Genomic DNA, 21,474 nt, shown 5'->3' with positions numbered 1-21,474 from the left:
GTCTGTAAATCTATTCATAGACAGGACTATACGCAGTACACAATGTCACACATCTAGACTGGACAAACTGAGATTTAGGCTCAGGCAAAGAAAAGTTTTTTTTTTTTCCAGTTAGAACATTAATTATATGGAATTCCTTGCCTGTAGAGGTGGTTTTATCCGAGTCTGTACGGATGTTTATACAGACACTGTACAAATTCTTGTAAAAACAGGATATTCAGGAATATAATTTTAATATGTGGGGTACCAGCTTCTTGATCTAAGGATAGATCTAACCGACATTCTAGGGTCGATAAGACATTTTTTTGTTTGTCGCAAAATTGGAAAGTGCCTCAAACTAGGTTTTTGCCTTCTTTTGTATCAACAGCAAAAACAGAATTGAGAAAGGGTAAACTTGATGGGTACAAGTTTCTTTCCAGCCTAGGTAACTATGTAACTTTATTAAGTATTTTAGAAAGTGCATAAATAAACGAACATGTGAGTTTTGGTCTCCTAATATCACCAAAAAGGAGGTTGGACTAGTGATGAAGACTTGTGGTGGGTAAAGGGTGCCATCATTTTGAACTCAAGACACATTACCAACAGACCAAGTCCTTAGATTTGGAGAACGAGCCATAACAGAATTTCAAGAATTTAGATTAAAGCACCACTATAGGCACCCAGACCACTTCAGCTTAATGAAGTGGTCTGGGTGCCAGGTCCATCTAGGGTTAACCCTGCCTGCTGTAAACATAGCAGTTTCAGAGAAACTGCTATGTTAACTTATGGGTTAATCCAGCCTCTAGTGGCTGTCTCATTGACAGCCGCTAGAGGCGCTTCTGCATTTCTTACTGTGATTTTCACAGTGAGAAGAGGCTTGCGTCCATAGGAAAGCATTGAGAAATGCTTTCCTATGGACTGGCTGAATGCGTGCACGGCTCTTGCGTTTAACCCCTTCCTCCCCCTAGAGTCCGACGGGAGGGGGACCTATTAACACTATAGCGCCAGGAAAACGAGTGTGTTTTCCTGGCACTATAGTGGTCCTTTAAGCAGTCACAACAATGCTCGGGATACAAAAACATTCAAGTGCATCATGCCACTGTTGCGAATGGTGTAAAAAGGTTTTCACACAAAAAATATGCAGACAACTTATAAAAATATCAGACAGTTTTTATTTATTTTTTTGCCCACTTTATAAACCTGTCAGATATTGGGGGTTTTTCCCTCTCCTTTGCCAGCCATAATTTTTTTAATTATATTTTTTCAGGGACAGATTTATCAATCTATCATGTTTTCCCACCAAAAAAAATAAAAAAAATTTTTTTTTCTGTTTTAGTTCTTTTTCAACCCCTATAAAATTTCCTTATTAAAGATTCTGCAAAAAAAAAAGACATAATTTAGGTAAGAAAAGTCAACACTTTTTCTACCAAATTGAGAAATATGAGCAGACTGAAGACCAAAAACAGGACGACAATTTATAGAACACATTGATAAATCTTCCCCATCAAATATATACAGAAATAACAGATATGAGCACTTGGTATCGCAACTCCACTCAAGGCATTAAGTGCAGAAACAGAAACCACAGCATCAGATGAATTGCTTTTATGCATGAATACCAAAAGTGTGACAGAGCTTTATGATCAGATGAACAGATACAATATATACAAAAATATTTAAAAGAGCAATGTTGTCGAGGATTTTATTAAATGTCTGCAAGCCATGCTTCTACAGAGATTTGCTGTGTTGGTTTAGCACTTAAAAAAACAAAACACAGTACTCACTATAACAACTTCATTTAATTGAAATTATAATAATTGTATCTTAATCTCTAAATTGAACTTTAATCACATACAAGAGGCTCTTGCAGGGTCTAGCAAGCTAATAAAGGGACACTCCAGGCACCCAGACCACTTCTGCCCATTGGAGTGGTCTGGGTGCCAACTCCCACTACTCCTAACCCTGCAAGTGTAATTATTGCAGTTTTCTATAAACTGCAATAATTACCTTGCAGGGTTAACTCCACCTCTAGTGGCTGTCTACTAGACAGGCACTAGAGGGCACTTCCTGATTTATAGCAAAGATTATCTGTAAGGTAGAGCTTGACAATTGGCTTGATAACCAAGGCTTGAAGACTTAGTGCTGCCACATATAGTGAATATTTTATTTTCCTTGCTCTACAAATATCTGTAAACCACTGGTGTAGGGATATTAAAATATTTACACGTCTTGTCCCAAAGTTGGATTTGTCCCATTAAAACTGAAATAGACAATCAGGAAATTAACAACTATATAAACAGATTCAAAACAGAAAAGTGTAGTAACCGAGAAAGACGTTATGATAGTAACTGACAAAACGTTTAACAAAAAATATATATACATATGCGGAAGCTTCTTTTACATTGAAAGTAATAAAATAAATATTGCTATTTAAGTAGTTGGTGGTTGCTGAATAGAGGTCTTAGTGATAGTCTGTTTACCTACAAACTTCACAGCTGCCAGCAGGCACCTCTCCATAACTTCACTTAAACTGTGCCAGCATTGTGTAGAAACAGAGTGTACTCCATTACCTTTCCAAGCTCAACTCCCTGAACTCTGAAAGTACTCAATTAATGAACTGTTACAAGAAGAGAAATGGAAAGTTTGAGCAATCCCAAAAATAGATAAGTGAAAACCTACAAACATAGATGCATGTTAAAGGAAAGGTCATTTTACTTCCCAACTATGGATGGATAAGTTATTCAAAATATAAATCGGTCCATATTTATAATGTTTGGGGTTTTATATGCGATTTGTGGGAAATGTCATAAATGTGACTGGTTCCACCCCTTTCTAAAGCCTTCTGTGCATTAAAGGACCACTTCAGCTCAATGAAGTGGTCTGGGTGCCAAGTCCGCCAGGCTTTAACCCCTTCAGGACGGAGTCAATAGTGCACGTTCTGATCAAAACAAAATGTAAACAAAAACTGGAATTTGCGCTATATGTCTGTTCAACCGTAGTTCCCCTCTTTCAAATTATATGCACCCACACTTATTATATATCATTTTGTTCAGGAGAAACAGGGCTTTAATCTATCATTAACTATTCATATATGGAACATAATTTATTATGAATAAAATAAAAATAAAAGGTGAGAAAATAAGATTTTTTTTTAAATTTGTATTTCCGTCTGCCATTTTAGCTGTGAATGTCATAATACTGTTGACTTTGGCCAGTGTTTGTGACTAAGTGGCTACTAAGAAAGACTGGACATACCCCACTTGCAATACCTCGGGTTGTCTACTTTTGCAAATGGTATGCCATCATGGGGGTAATTCTCATTCCTGGGCTACCATACGCTCTCAAAGGCAACATAACCAATCTGGCAAATTTCAATGTGAAAAAAATGAAATGCAAGCCTTATATGTGACTCTCTAACTTTCCAAAACACCATAAAATCTGTACATGGGGGGTACTGTTATTCTCGGGAGACTTCACTAAACACAAATATTAGTGTTTTAAAACCGTAAAACATATTACAACAATAATATAGACCATAAAAGTGCCGTTCGCTTGTAAAAAATGCGAAAAACGTCACTTTTACTTAAAATATCATTGTTGTAATACAATTTACCAGTTTGAAACACTAATATTTGAGTTCAGTGAAGTCTCCCGAGTAAAACAGTACCCCCTATGTACAGGTTTTATGGTGTCTTGGAGAGTTACAGGGTCAAATATAGTGCTTGCGAATTAAATTCTCTGCACTTTCTCCCTGTGTTGTCAGGCATGTCAATCAAATTTTAATTAATCAAATCACATAATTACGTTAAAAGATTATTTAAATATACACGTAGAATTTTAATATATATGCATTTATAGGTATTTAAATTCTACGTGTATACTAATGTAATCTTTTCTGTAATTATATGTATTTATCTATATATATATTTGCGGTTATTTGTATTTTATACAACGATAGATATATATAGAATGTCATTCTAAGTGTATTTTGTTACCGATATATATATATTAATAACAAAATACAGTTAGAATGAAATTACATATGCATATATAATTTATATTAAATTTTGTTTCAATATTTTATTTATTTATTTTATTATTTTATTTATTTATTATTTTAATTATACGTATTTATATATAATATATATATGTACATCTATTATATATATAATATATACATATTATATATATGTAACGTCATTCTAAGTGTATTTTAATATTAATTTATATACTTATATTAATATTAAAATACACGTTGCATGACGTTACATATATATAATATGTATATATATTATATATATATAATATATATACATATTATATATATATTAAAATATATTTAATTTATTTTTAAACATGTTTATTTTATTATTTTTACACCTCCTACCAGCAGGGGGACTGTCTGATATTTCAAACAGTCCCCCTGCTGGCAGATCCATAGCCAGCTATAGGGGGCCATGTGATCGCTCTTTGAGAGCGATCACATGGCCCCCGGGGGCCTCATTTGCCGGAGGGGGGCTGCCTGGGCTCTCAGGCAGCCCCCCAGAAGAGGATCGCGGCGGAGGTGAGTAGTTGCTGGCTCCTGGGGGCTTAAACCGTTACGGCGTTCCATGCCGCCGCAACGGCTTTAAAGCCCATTTAAAGCGCGACGGCATGGAACGCCGTAACGGCGTTAAGGGGTTAATCCTGCAGCTGTAAACATAGCAGTTTCAGAGAAACTGCTATGTTTACATTATGGATAATCAAGCCTCTAGTGGCTGTCTCACTGACAGCCGCTAGAGACGCTTCCCACTGTGAAAATCACAGTGAGAAGACGCTGGACATAAATAGGAAAGCATTGAGAAGTCATTCAGCGCTGACGTGGGGGGGAGGAGGAGAGTTTCCCGATGCTGGAGAAAGGCAAGTGTTTAACCCTCTTCAGTCCCCTTGAGCCCAGCGAGAGTGGCACCCTGAGGGTGGGGGGAACCTAAAGACCCTTTAGTGCCAGGAAAACAAGTTTGTTTTCCTGGCACTATAGTGGTCCTTTAAGTATGAGAGTATCCAGCTAGAATTAAATAGAACACTGCAAGCACCATAACCACCACAGCCTGTGACGCAAGTTTTTTTTTTTTTTTTTTTTAAATGGTTTGCCAAATTACCCACTATTATGGCACCAAGGAACTCATGGCACAATAACTACAATGGGTTGGAATGGTTATGGTGTTTGGAGTTTTCCCATTAAGGCCCTAGACTAAGAACACAATCTCACTGATCTTCCAATGCAATCCAAATATATCATAAAACAAATTAAGGACTAGTTTGTCTTTTGGTACGTCAGAGGCTGACAAAAGGCAGCGCTCAACTGTTAAAGGGACTCTCCAGGCAGAGTATTTTACTCACCTGGTTCTAGCACCGGGAGCTTCGTGAAGCCACGCCCCCTATTTCGTCGAAATGACGAAATAGGCAGGCGCGAGCAGGGAGCAATCAGACGCTTCCATTTGGAAGCGTCATTGCTCCCTTGTGCGCATGCGCGGCTTCGAAATGCCACCCTCTGAAGTCCTGAGCGCACTACCGTGCATGCGCGCGGCCGCGAGCTGAGCTGACTGACAGCTCGCAGTGTTTGCCCACCCCCTCTCCTCTGCTGGCAGGCAGGAGAGAGAAGGCACGCACACAGTGCCTTCTCTCTCCTGCACACGTCAGACGTATACAAGGCCTTGTTAGGGCCCTACATGATAGGAAGTCCCTCTGGTGGCCGTCGGAGTGACGGCCACTGGAGGTATTCCTATCAATCAATGTAAACACTGTATTTTCTCTGAAAATACAGTGTTTACGGTAGATTGCTTCCAGGGAGCTATAGATCTCACCTGAACAAATACATTAAGCTGTAGTTGTTCAGGTGACTATAGTGTCCGTTTAACTTTGTCCAATCCCAGCAGACATATCAATTGATGGCTGAGAGATTCATACATTGATTTATGGAGGACCCAGCAGTCTCTCGAGATCCTCCTGTACTCCAGTGCAAGCGCCACTAGTACAGCACTGACGCAGCTCAAGCAGATCAAGCCTGGAGCTGAAGAAAATGTGCAGAGCAAAGATGGTAGTCCGTTTTAGGCAAGTACAAATACCTCCCACTGCACCCCATCCCACAAGACAATCATCAGATTGCTTTTTTTTTTTTTTTTTTTTATTTAAAATAACCTTCTCATGGAGGGCTCAGAATGTGTGCATGAGCTTGTAGGTAGCTAAACAGTCAAATTAACTCTTGACTACTATTTTTTCTAAGTGGCAATCTTAAAGGGAAACTATAGTGCCAGGAAAACAAACTCGTTTTTCTGGCACTAGAGCTTCCCCCTTTGTCAAGGCCCCTCCCTCCTGGTGCAGAAGGGGTTAATAACCCCGTCTGTCACTTACCTGGGTTCAGTGTCTATGTCCCTCGGCGCTGGTTCAGCTCCGCCCACGGGGGAGACGCAATGCGTATTTGCGGCAATGGCCGTGCTCGTATTAGCATTTCCCGATAGGAAATCATTATTCAATGCTATGTGGATTCCAGTGACGCTGGAAGTCCCTCTAATGGCTGTCTGGTAGATAACTACTAGAGCAAGGGTTAACCCTAGCACGTGATTATTGCAGTTTATAGAAACTGCAATAATTACCACTCTAGGGTTAAGGGTGATGGTAGTTTGCACCCAAGTCCACTTCAGTGAGTTGAAGTGGTCTGGGTGCCTACAGTTTCCCTTCCCGCTACCTAATCTCCCGTCAACTTGCCCAACAGGACATCCCTCCTACTGTACGGAGAACTTGGCCTCGGTGCTGGATCAAAGCTAAGTTTATGCTTTAATATTTACTGAGGAGGAAAAGGGGGGAGGGGGGATGCCGTATGCCTGTAAAAGGTAATTGATATTGTTTCAGTAAAACATTTTGTTTCAGTAAAATATTTTGCGGGTTGGGTGCAGTAAAGGAACAGTCCAATGTTAAAGGACCACTCTAGGCACCCAGACCACTTCAGCTTAATGAAGTGGTCTGGGTGCCAGGTCCTTCTAGGGTTAACCCATTTTTTCATCAACATAGCAGTTTCAGAGAAACTGCTATGTTTGTGAATGGGTTAAGCCTTCCCCTATTTCCTCTAGTGGCTGTCTCACTGACAGCCGCTAGAGGCGCTTGCGTGATTCTCACTGTGAAAATCACAGTGAGAGCACGCAAGCGTCCATAGGAAAGCATTGTAAATGCTTTCCTATGCAACCTGCTGAATGCGCGCGCAGCTCTTGCCGCGCGTGCGCATTCAGCCGACGGGGAGGAGAAGAGGAGGATCGGAGGAGGAGAGCTCTCCGCCCACCGCTGGAAAAAGGTAAGTTTTTACCCCTTTCCCCTTTCCAGAGCCGGGCGGGAGGGGGTCCCTGAGGGTGGGGGCACCCTCAGGGCACTCTAGTGCCAGGAAAACGAGTATGCTTTCCTGGCACTAGAGTGGTCCTTTAACACTAAATAATTTTTAGATTTACCCTCAGCATCATTCACTAATAAATTAAACTAAGCTTTTTTCACCCCCATCGATGATAAAGTCTCCTCGTCACAGCCTAATCCATCCTTACTAGGATAAGAAGCATGGTCTTCTGCTTTGAAAAAGCGAGTGATGTGTCCCACATCAGAACTTCACTCAAAGTCCCCTCCGTTTTATTTCATAAACCACCTAAAACACTTCAACACACTGAAAATGCTTTAGTGTCCCTTTAAGAAAACAAATTCTACTTGTGTATGTTTCAATCCATTAGAGAACCCAACCAAACATTCACCATTCTAACAACTTTTAAATTCTCACACAGTGCGTTTACAATCCAAGCTGATGTACAATATTAATGTACACTGTTGTCAGAAGGATGTGCTAGCAACACCAAATTCAGAAAGTCTACAGCACTCAACAGCACTTAATTTGACAAACGTGTTTGAAAGAGTTTGAGAAACAGCAAACAATTCAATTTTAGAAACCAAACATTTACATCCCAACCTTACAAAAAAAAAAAAAAAAAGCAACACCTTTTTCTTGCCAGAGATATGAAATATTTGACATGTTAGTTTATGACAGGAGTGTCAACTTAAACTCAAAAACAACATTTCAAGAATTGGGACAGAAGGCTCTACAGGACTAAATCATGATGACTCCTTAGTTAAATTATATGTCTCCCCCCTTTCCAAAACTGACCTCCACAGGACATCAGGTTCACATAACCAGTACACTAGAACCCACTGCAGTGGTTATAGCGTCAGGAGTGGTTAAAGTAGTCAAACCGTTTTAGTATGGTTTGAAACCTTACTCAAGTCCTGCTGGTTATGTGCACATCCTCTGCATCTAGGTCTTCTCCTGCAAGAGAATCAGAATTGCTCCATAGCAGAAAGTAGGGCGATGCAGGACTGCGCTCACTGCCCGAGAGCACGGCCCTGCATTGTCTGTTATTGTCCGTGAACGGGGGGGGGGACAGAGGCACTGTATGTCAGTGAATGGGGGGGCACTGTATGTCAGCGAATGGGGGGGCACTGTATGTCAGCGAATGGGGGGGCACTGTATGTCAGCGAATGGGGGGGCACTGTATGTCAGCGAATGGGGGGGGGGCACTGTTTATGTCAGCGAATGGGGGGGGGCACTGTTTATGTCAGCGAATGGGGGGGGCACTGTTTATGTCAGCGAATGGGGGGGGGCACTGTTTATGTCAGCGAATGGGGGGGGGCACTGTTTATGTCAGCGAATGGGGGGGGGCACTGTTTATGTCAGCGAATGGGGGGGGGCACTGTTTATGTCAGCGAATGGGGGGGGGCACTGTTTATGTCAGCGAATGGGGGGGGGCACTGTTTATGTCAGCGAATGGGGGGGGCACTGTTTATGTCAGCGAATGGGGGGGGCACTGTTTATGTCAGCGAATGGGGGGGGCACTGTTTATGTCAGCGAATGGGGGGGGCACTGTTTATGTCAGCGAATGGGGGGGGCACTGTTTATGTCAGCGAATGGGGGGGGCACTGTTTATGTCAGTGAATGGGGGGGGCACTGTTTATGTCAGTGAATGGGGGGGCACTGTTTATGTCAGCGAATGGGGGGGCACTGTTTATGTCAGTGAATGGGGGGGCACTGTTTATGTCAGTGAATGGGGGGGCACTGTTTATGTCAGTGAATGGGGGGGCACTGTTTATGTCAGCGAATGGGGGGGCACTGTTTATGTCAGTGAATGGGGGGGAGGTACAGTTTGTTTACATGTCCCAGCAGTGGGTGCTATATCTGCAGTCGGGGTAGCTGTCCATGAGGCGGTGCGGCCTGGCTGGCAGGTGCTGTTCAGATACTCACTCCGTGGTGCAGTAGGAGCAGCCGGCAGTGTGGGGATCCGGTGAGAAGCTTTCGCCGCCCCGTTCTCCTCGCCGCCCGGCTCCCTCCGCCTCCTGCTCTCCTTGTCGCGCGGTTTCCGGGGCTTGTCTCTCGGGGTCCCGGAGCCCGGTTTGTGCGGGGAGCGGGCTGGGCCGGACGGGGCGAGGCCCCCGCTTGCAGCCACGGCCGGGAAACTCCACGTTACGGAGCCGCCGTACCCGGACAGCCCGCTGCTCTCCCCGCCCCCCTCGCCATTCACACGCTTTGGCTTCAAGCCCTTCTCGTCAGTCCGGACCTTCTTGGCGGGATGGAGAAGGCGGGGGCTGACAGCGGACGGGGCGGCGGTGGGGAGCGGCTGAGCTCTGATCCCTGAGCCGCCTTTCGCCGCCATCGCGTCCCTGGCTTTGGGAAGCGGCTCCTGCTTGTCAGCTGGCGCAGCACGGACACCGCTCCACAGCTCCGCCATTTTGGGGTTCCTGCGATGCCCTGACTCCGCCGCCGAGCTGCCAGGGAGGAGTGGGCGGGGCCACAGGGGCTCGACCAATGGCGTGCCGGGAAGGGGGGCGATCGCTGCTCAGCCGCCGCCAATCGCGTGACTGGACGGGCCGTCTGATGACGTCAATGCTGAAGTCACGGGGACGCATGGGAGTAGGGCTCCATTTTGTCCGAGTCGCCGCGGAGAGCAGAGCGTGCTGGGGAGCAGCGCCGGATGGAGGAGGGTGGGGGCAGGCGGGGGGGGGTGTCTGCTGCATGCCCGCACTCAGAACGGAACAGGCGGAGGATCCCGGGGAGCAGAGACTGCGCGAGCAACCGGGGACCGAGCTCGGATCTATCGCGGTGTATACTCCGTGTGGACCGGAGCGCTATTCACTAAGCTGCGAAATGGAACGCGAACACCGGCTCAGCTCCAAACAAAGCTCTGCCCAGTCTGGCGATTAACCAGGGAGCCCCGGGCTCTGCAGGAATCATCCAAAGTCTGTCTCACATTTTAGGATGAAATTAAATCTCTCTCCAGAAAGCACACATTGACATCAATATCGCTTCCAAGGACATCTAGATTAATATCACTATCTAAAATAAATACATTAAAATCCACGTTGAATCAATGAGAGCTCACACTTCAGAGAGCAGAGCCCTAAATAAGTGCCCATGGTGGTGATTTACTAAATACCAAATTGTAATACATTGAAATCCTATTGCAGAAGGTGTGCAGGAAATGCACGTGGAAAAATCTCAAGTTTTGTCATTCAGTTTTCATCAATTTGGCATTTATACACCCATTGGTGTGTTACCATATATTGAAGTGTTTTTTTTTTTTTTGTTTAGTTGTTTTGGCTGCTTGTTTAAGGTGGTTGTAGCATTCCAAATATGCCTATAAATTTTGTTGTGATACAAGATTCATCTAGACTTTATGTACAGATTGGAGTTTTCTAGCAGATCACATTTTTGCCTTTACACATGTTCTGGTTACAAAGCGCTTTCAGTTTCACTTTTTTTTTTTTTTTTATTATGTAATTTTATTTATTTGCACATTTTATTCACTCTGCTGTATTTTTTTTTGTTGTTGTTGTATCTGTTGCTTTTTGTTTGTACCATGTTATTTTTGAATGCACTATGTTTCACTGACACAACACTTTAACGAATATTTCCCCTGTGGCGGACTATCCGTTAGTAGCTGGGAAGTTGCTTCCAATATCCGCTCTACACCTTGTGATATAGCTCCGTAATTATAACGGATATCACTGTTTCACCCAAACATTAGCCGAGAGTTCGTAAAGGGAGAAGGACTGATTGTACTGGGAAAATGCCATATTGTAATCCTAAACAGAATGTCCTTAGGAGAAGGTGACTGACCAGATAATTTAACCCCTTAGTGACCAGACCGCTTTTCAATTTTCATACCGTTAAGGACCAGGGCTGTTTTTACATTTCTGCAGTGTTTGTGTTTAGCCGTAATTGTTCTCTTACTCATTTACTGTACCCACACATATTGTATACTGTCTTTTTCTCGCCTTTAAATGGTCTTTGTAAAGATACAATTATTGTCATCATATAATTTACTACAAAAAAATTATAAAATATGATTATTTTTTTTAAACACACTTTTTCTAACTTTGTCAAAATCTGTTACGCATCTACAACCGCCCCAAAACACCCATGCTAAATAGTTTATAAATTTTTTGTCCTGAGTTTAGAAATACCCAATGTTAACATGTTTTTAGCTTTTTAGGAAAGTTATAGGGCTATAAGTGCAAGTAGCAAGTGCCATTTCCAAATATATATATATTTTTTTTTTTTTTCTTCTCAAAATGAACACAAGTTACATTGTAACACTGATCTGTCAGGAATTCCTGAGTAACTCTTTACATGTAATATATATATATATATATATATATATATATTTATTTTTTTTAACCCCTTAAGGACCAAACTTCTGGAATAAAAGGGAATCATGACATGTCACACATGTCATGTGTCCTTAAGGGGTTAAAGAAGACAACGTAAGATATTACTTGGGGTATTTTGACTTTTTTTTTTTACTTTAAGGGTTACTGCCAAAGAACACCGCAATATGTGTTCAGCAACATCTCCGGAGTACAGTGATACCACCCATGTGTAGGTGTGTCTGGATCTCTGGGGGCTAAAAGACCTTATTTGGAGGGTGCGCATTCCCGTTTTCCAATTTGGAGTTTTCACAGCTGGTCATCATGCATCCATGTCCTATTTGGGACATTTGTTAAAGCTGGCCAATGTAATTTACCCTTCTCAAACCATACATTTTTGAAAAGTAGACAACCCAGGGTATTTAATAAGGGGTATGTCACATTTTTATTTTTTTAGTAGCCACTTTGTTACAAACACTGGCCAAAGTTGTGCAATACCTTGGGTTGTCGTCTTTTGCAAATGGTATGCCATCATAGGGGTAATTCTCATTCCTGGGTTATAGCATTAGAGCTGCTGGAAGCAATCATCATCGATTCCAGCGCTCTAATTCGGTCCTTAACCCCTTAAGGACCAAACTTCTGGAATAAAAGGGAATCATGACATGTCACACATGTCATGTGTCCTTAAGGGGTTAAGGACCTTTTTTGTCGGACATACCCGATACATCCTTGGTCGGGAAGGGGTTAATTAGCAGCCAGACACATCTATGCTGTTTAACATGAACGTCAATGTTGTCCCTTAAAAAGCTCTCTTCTGTCCAAAAAGTAGTTGGATTGAGTTGTGTATCTTGAGTTAGTTGGAAGTGATTTTTTTTTCTTTTTTCCAGGCCATGACAGTATTCCGCTCCGTCACAGAGTTTCACAGCGCTGTGTGAAAAATCCCAGTCAGTAAAAATGATAGTGGTTTCTGTTGGTACATGAAGCTTCCTCAAGTCCTTGGTATTGTTCGATGCCTCCAAACCGCGCAATGTTTGGTGACTTAAGGACCCAGAGGGCCCTCAACAAAGTTTTACTGGATTGCGACAACTCTGCAATCCAATTATGAGTTACAGAATGTTTGTAGGTTGCTCCCAGTCAGGTGTGTCTGAGTCTCCTGCAAGTCTATGATGACTACTGGGTGCTGAGCTGGGAGGCACGGTCTAGATATGTACCCGTCCCTTGCTCCAAATTAGGTAGTCTAAACTGGGAAAACTGACAGAATTTACTTTAAAGAATACTGGCACTTTTTAGATCACTTTAAAAAAATAGAATCAAAATTATGACAAGTTAACGGCCACTAGGCAGAATACTGATATCTCCCTTCATGTTCATATTACTAATTTTAACATGTTTTGGATCAGTAAACATTCACTTTTTTCAGGGATACAAATAATTGTATATGGTAATAGATTTGAAATTAATTCTGTATTTGGGATATTAGTTCAGTGACTAATGTAATTCACATTAAAATAAAGTTTGCATAAAAGTGAATCTGTCACGCAATATCTAAGTTAGCAGTTTTCTTACCACCTGGCTCGGCTCATGTAATACAATTAAATGTTTCTTCCATAATATTAAAAGCTCATATGTAAAAGTTATTGCATGACAAGAGACTTCAAATGTGTATTTACTTTCTTTACTGCAATTCCAAAGCAGCAATCAAAACAATAAGTTAATATAAACATCCCCACAGGAATAACCTAATTTCTTTCCTGCTGTTCCATACCAGCTATAGGTCAGAGTATTAGTTTCCATACTTTTGGTACTCATACGCCTTTTCAACCTTGTCTGTATTATCTGTTTTGGTTTTATTTATATTTATTTATATATATATATATATATATATATATATATATATATACACACACACACACACACACACACACAAGCCAGCGCATTTGCTTATTCACTAAACAATGATTTCAAATCTTGGAGATTGTAATAGTTTTATTTAAAAACACCTCACCTAGGCAAAAACTAGGTTTAGTTACATTATATGATCATACATTGCATAAGCCTGCCAACTACGTCAAGGTACCCCATATTCGGCAGGTCCTATCCTATTAGCAGCTTAATGCTTGCCCCACCCTATAGTGTGTGCATGTTCAGGTGAGTGCAGCCCTCTTGGTTTTGTGTGTGTGTGTATATGTATGTGTATGTGTGTGTATATATATATATATATATATATATATACACACACACGCGCACACACACACAATCCAGCGCATTTGCTTATTCACTAAATGATTTCAAATCTAGTAGTACTACTAGAACGTTGTCTACCCCTGGCATAGAGGCCGTCAATGCTGCAATGTAAACAGTGCCGTTCCTCTAAAACGAAGTCCAATAGGAACACTGCACCCAGACCACTTTAATGAGCTGAAGTGGTCCGAATGCCTATAGTGTCCCTTTCAGTTCAATTGTCATGGCAGTTGTCCTTGGACACTCCGCTGTCAAATACAAAATATTTCTGTTTAGGGGATTTTGCCCAATGAAAAGATGAATTTAATTCAGCATTTTATTTTGCTCTTCATTAGGGATATTTCTAAAAATGGCTTGTAAAAGCATCAGGCTTCTAACTCGATTTTCAATGGCTGTCCAATTACAAGTATTTCTCTGGGCAAATGCTTGCCCCTTGAGTTTAGCTCCTCAGAGCAAAACAGGACATTACAGGACTAGTTGTCTGAAAACCAAAGGTGGTGTAACAATTTATAAAAGAGCCAATTTTGAGTTTGTAAAATGGAATGGGGGAAGGAAAAAAGACACTTCACTTCTAAAGCAATTCAGCAAGCTAGAGGTCTGGAGTGTTCCTTTGGCAGATTTGCGCTCCTCACTGCAGTGGGGAAACGGCTGGTGGACAGTTAGCTGGGTGCTGATAAATACATGGAGCGATCGAACACCGCAGTTCCTGTGTTACCTTGGACCAACAAGCACCCGTACATCACAGACTTAACACATCGGATGCTTTGCAAACTTGTATTGGGGAAAATGCCCCAATAGCCACATACACAGTATTAGATTACAAATGTACTTGAACTTTTACCCATAAGGACGCATCATACAGGAATAGGAACTATCAGGCAGCATTGATTTTCACCTAAATCTGTAAGTCTGGGTGAAATGTTCACCACATACTTTTCAGCTTATGAATAATATATATATACACACACGCTTGATAGATACATGTTTTGATGGACACATTCCAAATAAAAGGTTATTCAATAGAGTTGTCTTGCTTCCTTTTTGGGCCATATCCACTGAACTAGGTTGATTTATGGGTAGATCTTTATGAATTCACTTGCGTTGGCTTGCTTCCTATATTTTTTATGAGTAAAGCACAACTTAGCCTTTAAAGAAAGTCTATCAACACTATATAATTTGAAAAATAGAAAATGTGCTATGAGGCGCTTAAATAAAATAATGTGCTTTCAAATGGAGCAGCTTCCACACATAGGTAGGAACTCCCCCATCCTACTACAATCTAGTACAAAACAGCCAATATTAAACAAAAAGATAAGTATAAATTGTGTAGCGCTAAAAATTATTGACACTTACCCCTAAAGAATAGGGGATAATAAAGTTGTAGAGAGGACTCTCTATTAGAGGGATACATGATATTCAATATCCTGGAAGTGACCTCACACGCACTTCTGGGATATTGAATATTGTGTATCCCTCTCAGGAGTGCGTGATGATGTCACTATTAAGGGATAGATTACTCATAGCCGGCACCTCACACTCCCCCTCGCAGGAGCGCTTGTGATTGGATGTATCACGATCTCCAGCCACCTATCACCCCATAGTTTGGGATATTTAAACTTGAACCAGCAGGAAGAGAATTACCAACTGATAAATCCAAACTGAATCGGCAAAACGCGTTTTGGACGACACCACCAGTATTTTGTATGCATTTGTTTTTATTTTTCATTATAAATAAATGTTAATTATATTTTAAACATACTATCTGGTGGAATATCTATCCTGCTGAAAAGAAGGGTAATGTCACCCTGAAAAAGACTCACTCATCTGCATACTCAGAGCCAAGTTTATAGGCTCTTGACAAGGTGAGAAGCAACCTATATTTTATGATTCCTTGATTTACTGAGGATTTCAACATCAGGGTTAGTTTCTCTGTTTCTCCCACTTTTACCTCCATTTATTGAGGTATTGCTGAATATTGACCTATTAGGGTGTGTGTCACCCAAAGTACACAACAGCAGGTGTGATTAGAGCCGGTCCTAACTAGGCTCTAAACCACATGAGTGCTTCCTATTATGAGCTACTATTGCCACTTGTCTTTATTGTATTACACTAGTGTTTCCATTATGCCCTACAATTTTATTATCCCCTATTCTTTAGGGGTAAGTGTCAATAATTTTCAGCGCTACCCACTTTACACCATTATCTGTTTCATACTATATAATTTGAGTAGATCATAAATATACTGTTTATTCTTTATGAAATATTCAATATGACTAATTGAAATCCCAATGAAAAGGTATGACAAAGTGGTGACGACTTGGTCTAATGATCAAGCTATGAAAACGCGTGAGAGAGTTTGATGCATTTGCTTGGGATTATGCTACATGACCACAGGTGCAATTTTGAGTACCTGTTCTACAGGAGGATTTTATGGTGCTACTAAATTATTAAAAGGAAAGGAAGATTTTAGTTATGAAGAAAGGTGATTTTACAAATATTTGTGTGGCCAATATATAGACATTTAGACTGGAAGAAATGAGATTTAGTCTAAGGCAAAGGAAAATCTTTTTCAGTAAGAATGAGAATGTGACCTGCCTGAAGAGGTGGTTTTATCAGAATCTGTACAGATGTTTAAACCGGAACTGGATGGATACTTTCAATTACTACAAATGTTTCGGGGATATAATCTTTAATAGGTGGGGGGGAAACAAGTTTTTGATCCAAGGAGAGTTCTGACTCATTCTGGGATGAAAAGGGGATTTTTGTTTTCCTAATTTGATACAAGAAACTTCAAACTGGCCTTTTGGACCAACATCAAAAACAGATGTGACAACAGCTAAACTTGATACACATGTCTCTTTAGCTTATGTATACCAAAACAAAATCTTTAGTGTTTAAAATATCACCTTTATTGCCTCCCTCCAGTATCATCTTTAACCAGATTTGTCATGTTTTTGACATTAGCATGTCCTTACGTAAAGGTATGGGCAATTAAAAATCTTTGTTTTATTTTTAAAGGGTCACTATAGTGTCAGGAAAACAAAGCTGTTTTCCTGACACTATAGTTCCCTGAGGTTGCCCCCACCCTCAGGGACCCACTCCCGTGGCGCTGAAGGGGTTAAAACCCCTTCAGCCACTTACCTTAATCCAGCACCGGGCTCCCTCGCCGCTGGTGACCTCTCCTCCCTGTCAGACGTCACTGGAGCCGAATGCGCATGCACGGCAAGTGGCGCGCGCGCACATTCAAAGTGTCCATAGGAAAGCATTTCTCAATGCTTTCCTATGGACACTCTGCGCAATGGAGGCGAATTCGCCTCCAGCATCGCAGCTGCACCTCTAGTGTCTGTTAGTGAGACAGCCTCTAGAGGCTGGATTAACCCCACATGTAAACATAGCAGTTTCTCTGAAACTATTGTGTTTGCATCTGAAGGGTTAAAACCTGAGGGACCTGGCACCCAGACCACTGCATTGAGCTGAAGTGGTCTGGGTGACTGCAACTTAAAGGGACACTATAAATATATAATATTTGCTAAAGTCAACTAATAACCAAGTTACATTAAGAGGACGTCTTTACTTTGAGCAGCAGCATGGGCGTAGAAATAATAGTATACTTAACCGACACTCTCCATCAAAGATGCCATAATCTTTTTTTCAGACCACATCACTGTTGTACAGAGTTTTACAGACAACACACTACACATTTAGTCAGATTTAGATAACCTGGACTTTGCCATTAAAACATTTGTGTTGGAATTTCATTGCAGTAAACATGAGTATTTCATGAAAATGAAATCTTTATAAACTACTCAAAGTAGCTAGAAAGTTAGATACATCGAAAAAGAAAGGACATAACTTCATAAAGAATTTTATTATGCAAAACAGATGACAGAGTTGCTTTAATAAAGCAAAATCTCTTTTTCATCTTGGAAACTTGTAAAGAAGCAAGACTAACATTTAAATTGTACTTTAAATAGGAGCGTGATACTTTAATGTTACATCTTAAAGCCAAACCCACAAAATAGGGTGGCCTTAATGAATTTTATTTAAATTCGAACTAGCACCATTCTCACTCACTTATCTTTAGCACACAGTGGCAATTTTCTGTTCTTGATGTTCAAGATTACGTTTAGTTCTGTAGATGCAAAATTTCTTCAGCAGTGAAAAGGTAACCAATTTTAGAATATTAATTAAAATGTTTAAACAGAAGTTTAATGTTGGCAGCAGTTATGGTAGTTCTCTCCCCCCCCCCCCCCCCCCCCCCCCCCCCCCCCACCCCATTTACACATAACTAAACAAGGTTTCCCAAACCAGTCAACGTTCATCTCCAGACGGTTCAGGTTTTAGCAATATCCCTACAGGGACACAATTGGAATTAATCTAAATCCTTAGCCATTAATATAACTTGGAAATGGTTTGTAGATAACCTAACCAATAGGGTAAGTATAGAAAAGTTCTAACATATAGGCCAAACTGAATTTAGTGAAATTTGAAACTTTTCATTGTCACACAAGTTGGACTCTACCTCCGACAGCAAGCAATAAAATAAAAAAAAGGGCGATGGCATAGGATTCCATACTTTTATGGATCCCAGAGGGTGGTTGAAACCCACCAAAAAAAAAAAACAAACACAAATCTATCATGTTCCTTGCTTAGTATACAATTTAAAAGCTCAATATAGAGCCAGGCATGATAGATAGTCTGGAACGCATGTGGAGTTATTTAAAGACATATATGTGCAGTTTAATACTATATTTTTATGGCAATGTCACTGGCCCTGTACAGTCAAAAACCACCTGAACCCAGTAGGTCATTTGTTTCAAAGAACTTGCACCACAACAATTAGATGAAAAAAGGACAAAATAGGTTTGACAATTAAACCGTGTATAATATAAAAATAACCTTTAGCTTACAATTTACAAACTGTATTACAATCATATCGGTTTACCTGCACTGCTGGCTTCAGACACCCAGCAAGGATTAAAAAAAACAAAACACTAAACCATCAGGGCCAATAATTTACATCCCATATAAAGAACAGATTAATATCATGCTGAGATTTCTTACATCTTCTGTTAATATTTTATGACTGCAATATTGTCAAATATATACCAGCTTACCCTGTACAAATACAAAAGAATGTATACTTGTAATCAAAATTTAGCAAAAAAAGTAGTCTGTAAACTATCATAAAAGTTTCACTATATTAACAGATCTACAAGCAGCGTGTAACAGGGTTAAAAGACATTAAGGCAATGATACATTAAGTTACAAAATGATACATAATACTTTTTTAAACCCAAGATATAAGGCAGGTATATGGTCCCCAGCAAAGAAACATTTAGCACTGTATACTGGAATTAACCACTTAAATAATATTTAAGATATATATGTGGAATTGTACAGTAGAATGTACCATTGTGTAGATTAACCTACACTCTGATTAAACATGATTGGTATGGAATACTTTGAAATTAGTGGCACTTTGATTTTTATTGTACAATTTAATCCCTTCACTGTTAGGCTGTCTTTCAACATATGCATTGCAAGCTCTTCAATAAGCCAAGAGGTTAATGTGTCTGCTGGCGGAGTCATTGTCCATTTTAAAAAGGCAGAAACGGTCAGTCCTCTTCCTCTAATACTACGGATACTGGATGAGTCTCTAGGCCTGAGTCATCATGTCCATTGTGAAGATGAATCCCCTGATTCTCTTGTTTTCTCATTATTACCAATGCCTGTAAAAAGAGAGATTTTTTTTAATGTAATGCTTATGAACATTGTAATGTAATGCTTAGAACATTGAGTGTTTTGTTAAAGAATTACTGTGGTTCTAACCTGCTCTTGTTTTAACCAATATAATCTGGTGGACACCAAGCAAGGCATTGTACAGGATGATGTAAATGTGTTTTATTAAGAAAGATATCTCAAATCAAATGAAAGGAAATATCTACACACACACAATGTAGATTACACAGCATTTGAATACAATCTAAATGCACTGGTATTTTAAGCAAGAAACTGAAATTCAGAAACCGGATGCCATCATGGAGGGGAGTGGACATCATTATCTTATTCTACAAAGAAGCAGCAGTGTTCATAAACTACCGTATTTATCGGCGTATAACACGCACTTTTTCTCCCTGAAAATAGGGGGGAAATGATGGGTGCGTGTTATACGCCGATATCCCATATTTACTTACCTGTCTTGAAGCGTGGGCCGGTGTTCAGCGCGCACCGCGGTACTGGAACTTCAATTTCAGGTTCCGGTTTCCGGCGGGACTGAAAGGAAGTGTGCACACTGGAACTTCAATTTCAGGTTCCGGTTTCCGGCGGGACTGAAAGGAAGTGTGCACACTGGAACTTCAATTTCAGGTTCCGGTTTCCGGCGGGACTGAAAGGAAGTGTGCACACTGGAACTTCAATTTCAGGTTCCGGTTTCCGGCGGGACTGAAAGGAAGTGTGCACACTATTGTGTGCACACTTCCTTTCAGTCCAGACGGAAACCGGAACCTGAAATTGAAGTTCCAGTACCGCGGTGCGCGCTGTGAAGCTGGCCCACGCTTCAAGACAGGTAAGTAAGTATGGGACAAGAGGGAAAGTGCACTAGAGGACACTATGGGGGAGGGGGGGAAACTATGGGGGGGGAGGACACTATGGAAAGGGGGGGACACTATGGGATGAGGGGGGACAGTATGGGAGGGGGTGGAGAATACTATGGGGGGAGAACACTATGGAAAGGGGGGGAACACTATGGAAAGGGGGGGAGAATACTATGGAAAGGGGGGGATAATACTATGGAAAGGGGGGGGAATACTATGGAAAGGGGGGGAGAATACTATGGAAAGGGGGGGAGAATACTATGGAAAGGGGTGGAGAATACTATGGAAAGGGGTGGAGAATACTATGGGAGGGGGTGGAGAATACTATGGGAGGGGGTGGAGAATACTATGGGAGGGGGTGGAGAATACTATGGGAGGGGGGAGGAAGAATACTATGGAAAGGGGGGGGACACTTTGGGAGGGGGTGGAGAATACTATGGGAGGGGGGGAGAATACTATGGAAAGGGTGGGAGAATACTATGGAAAGGGTGGGAGAATACTATGGAAAGGGTGGGAGAATACTATGGAAAGGGGGGGAGAATACTATGGAATGGGGGGAGAATACTATGGAATGGGGGGAGAATACTATGGAAAGGGGGGGAGAATACTATGGGATGAGGGGGGAGAATACTATGGGATGAGGGGGGGAACACTATGGGATGAGGGGGGGAACACTATGGGATGAGGGGGGGGACACTATGGGAGGGGGTGGAGAATACTATGGGAGGGGGGAGGAAGAATACTATGGAAAGGGGGGGACACTTTGGGAGGGGGTGGAGAATACTATGGGAGGGGGTGGAGAATACTATGGGGGGGAGAATACTATGGAAAGGGTGGGAGAATACTATGGAAAGGGTGGGAGAATACTATGGAAAGGGGGGGAGAATACTATGGAATGGGGGGAGAATACTATGGAAAGGGGGGGGAGAATACTATGGGATGAGGGGGGGGA

General features: G+C 41.3%; 2 protein-coding genes across 5 annotated transcripts in view; both read right to left on the bottom strand.

The window, feature by feature from the left end:
• Positions 1-9,854, bottom strand: part of RSBN1L (round spermatid basic protein 1 like) — a 64,546-nt gene extending 54,692 nt beyond the window's left edge. For 2 of the 3 annotated variants that reach the window (XM_063448158.1, XM_063448159.1), the window contains exon 1: positions 9,284-9,854. In XM_063448158.1, the coding sequence (XP_063304228.1) occupies positions 9,284-9,767 (484 nt within the window). In that variant the 5' untranslated portion in view covers positions 9,768-9,854. Of the gene's footprint in view, positions 1-8,152; positions 8,178-9,283 lie in introns of those variants that run through there. The other variant, XM_063448161.1, reaches the window with a different exon arrangement.
• Positions 9,855-18,790: 8,936 nt separating this feature from the next.
• The window catches only part of PTPN12 (protein tyrosine phosphatase non-receptor type 12), an 86,252-nt gene continuing 83,568 nt past the window's right edge, over positions 18,791-21,474 (bottom strand). For both annotated transcript variants that reach the window (XM_063448156.1, XM_063448157.1), the window contains one exon: positions 18,791-19,658. In XM_063448156.1, the coding sequence (XP_063304226.1) occupies positions 19,600-19,658 (59 nt within the window). In that variant the 3' untranslated portion in view covers positions 18,791-19,599. The remainder of the gene's footprint in view (positions 19,659-21,474) is intronic.

This window comes from Pelobates fuscus, chromosome 3 (genome assembly GCF_036172605.1).
Source record: "Pelobates fuscus isolate aPelFus1 chromosome 3, aPelFus1.pri, whole genome shotgun sequence".
Taxonomy (NCBI): domain Eukaryota; kingdom Metazoa; phylum Chordata; class Amphibia; order Anura; family Pelobatidae; genus Pelobates; species Pelobates fuscus.
This window is presented reverse-complemented; position numbering and strand designations above follow the sequence as displayed.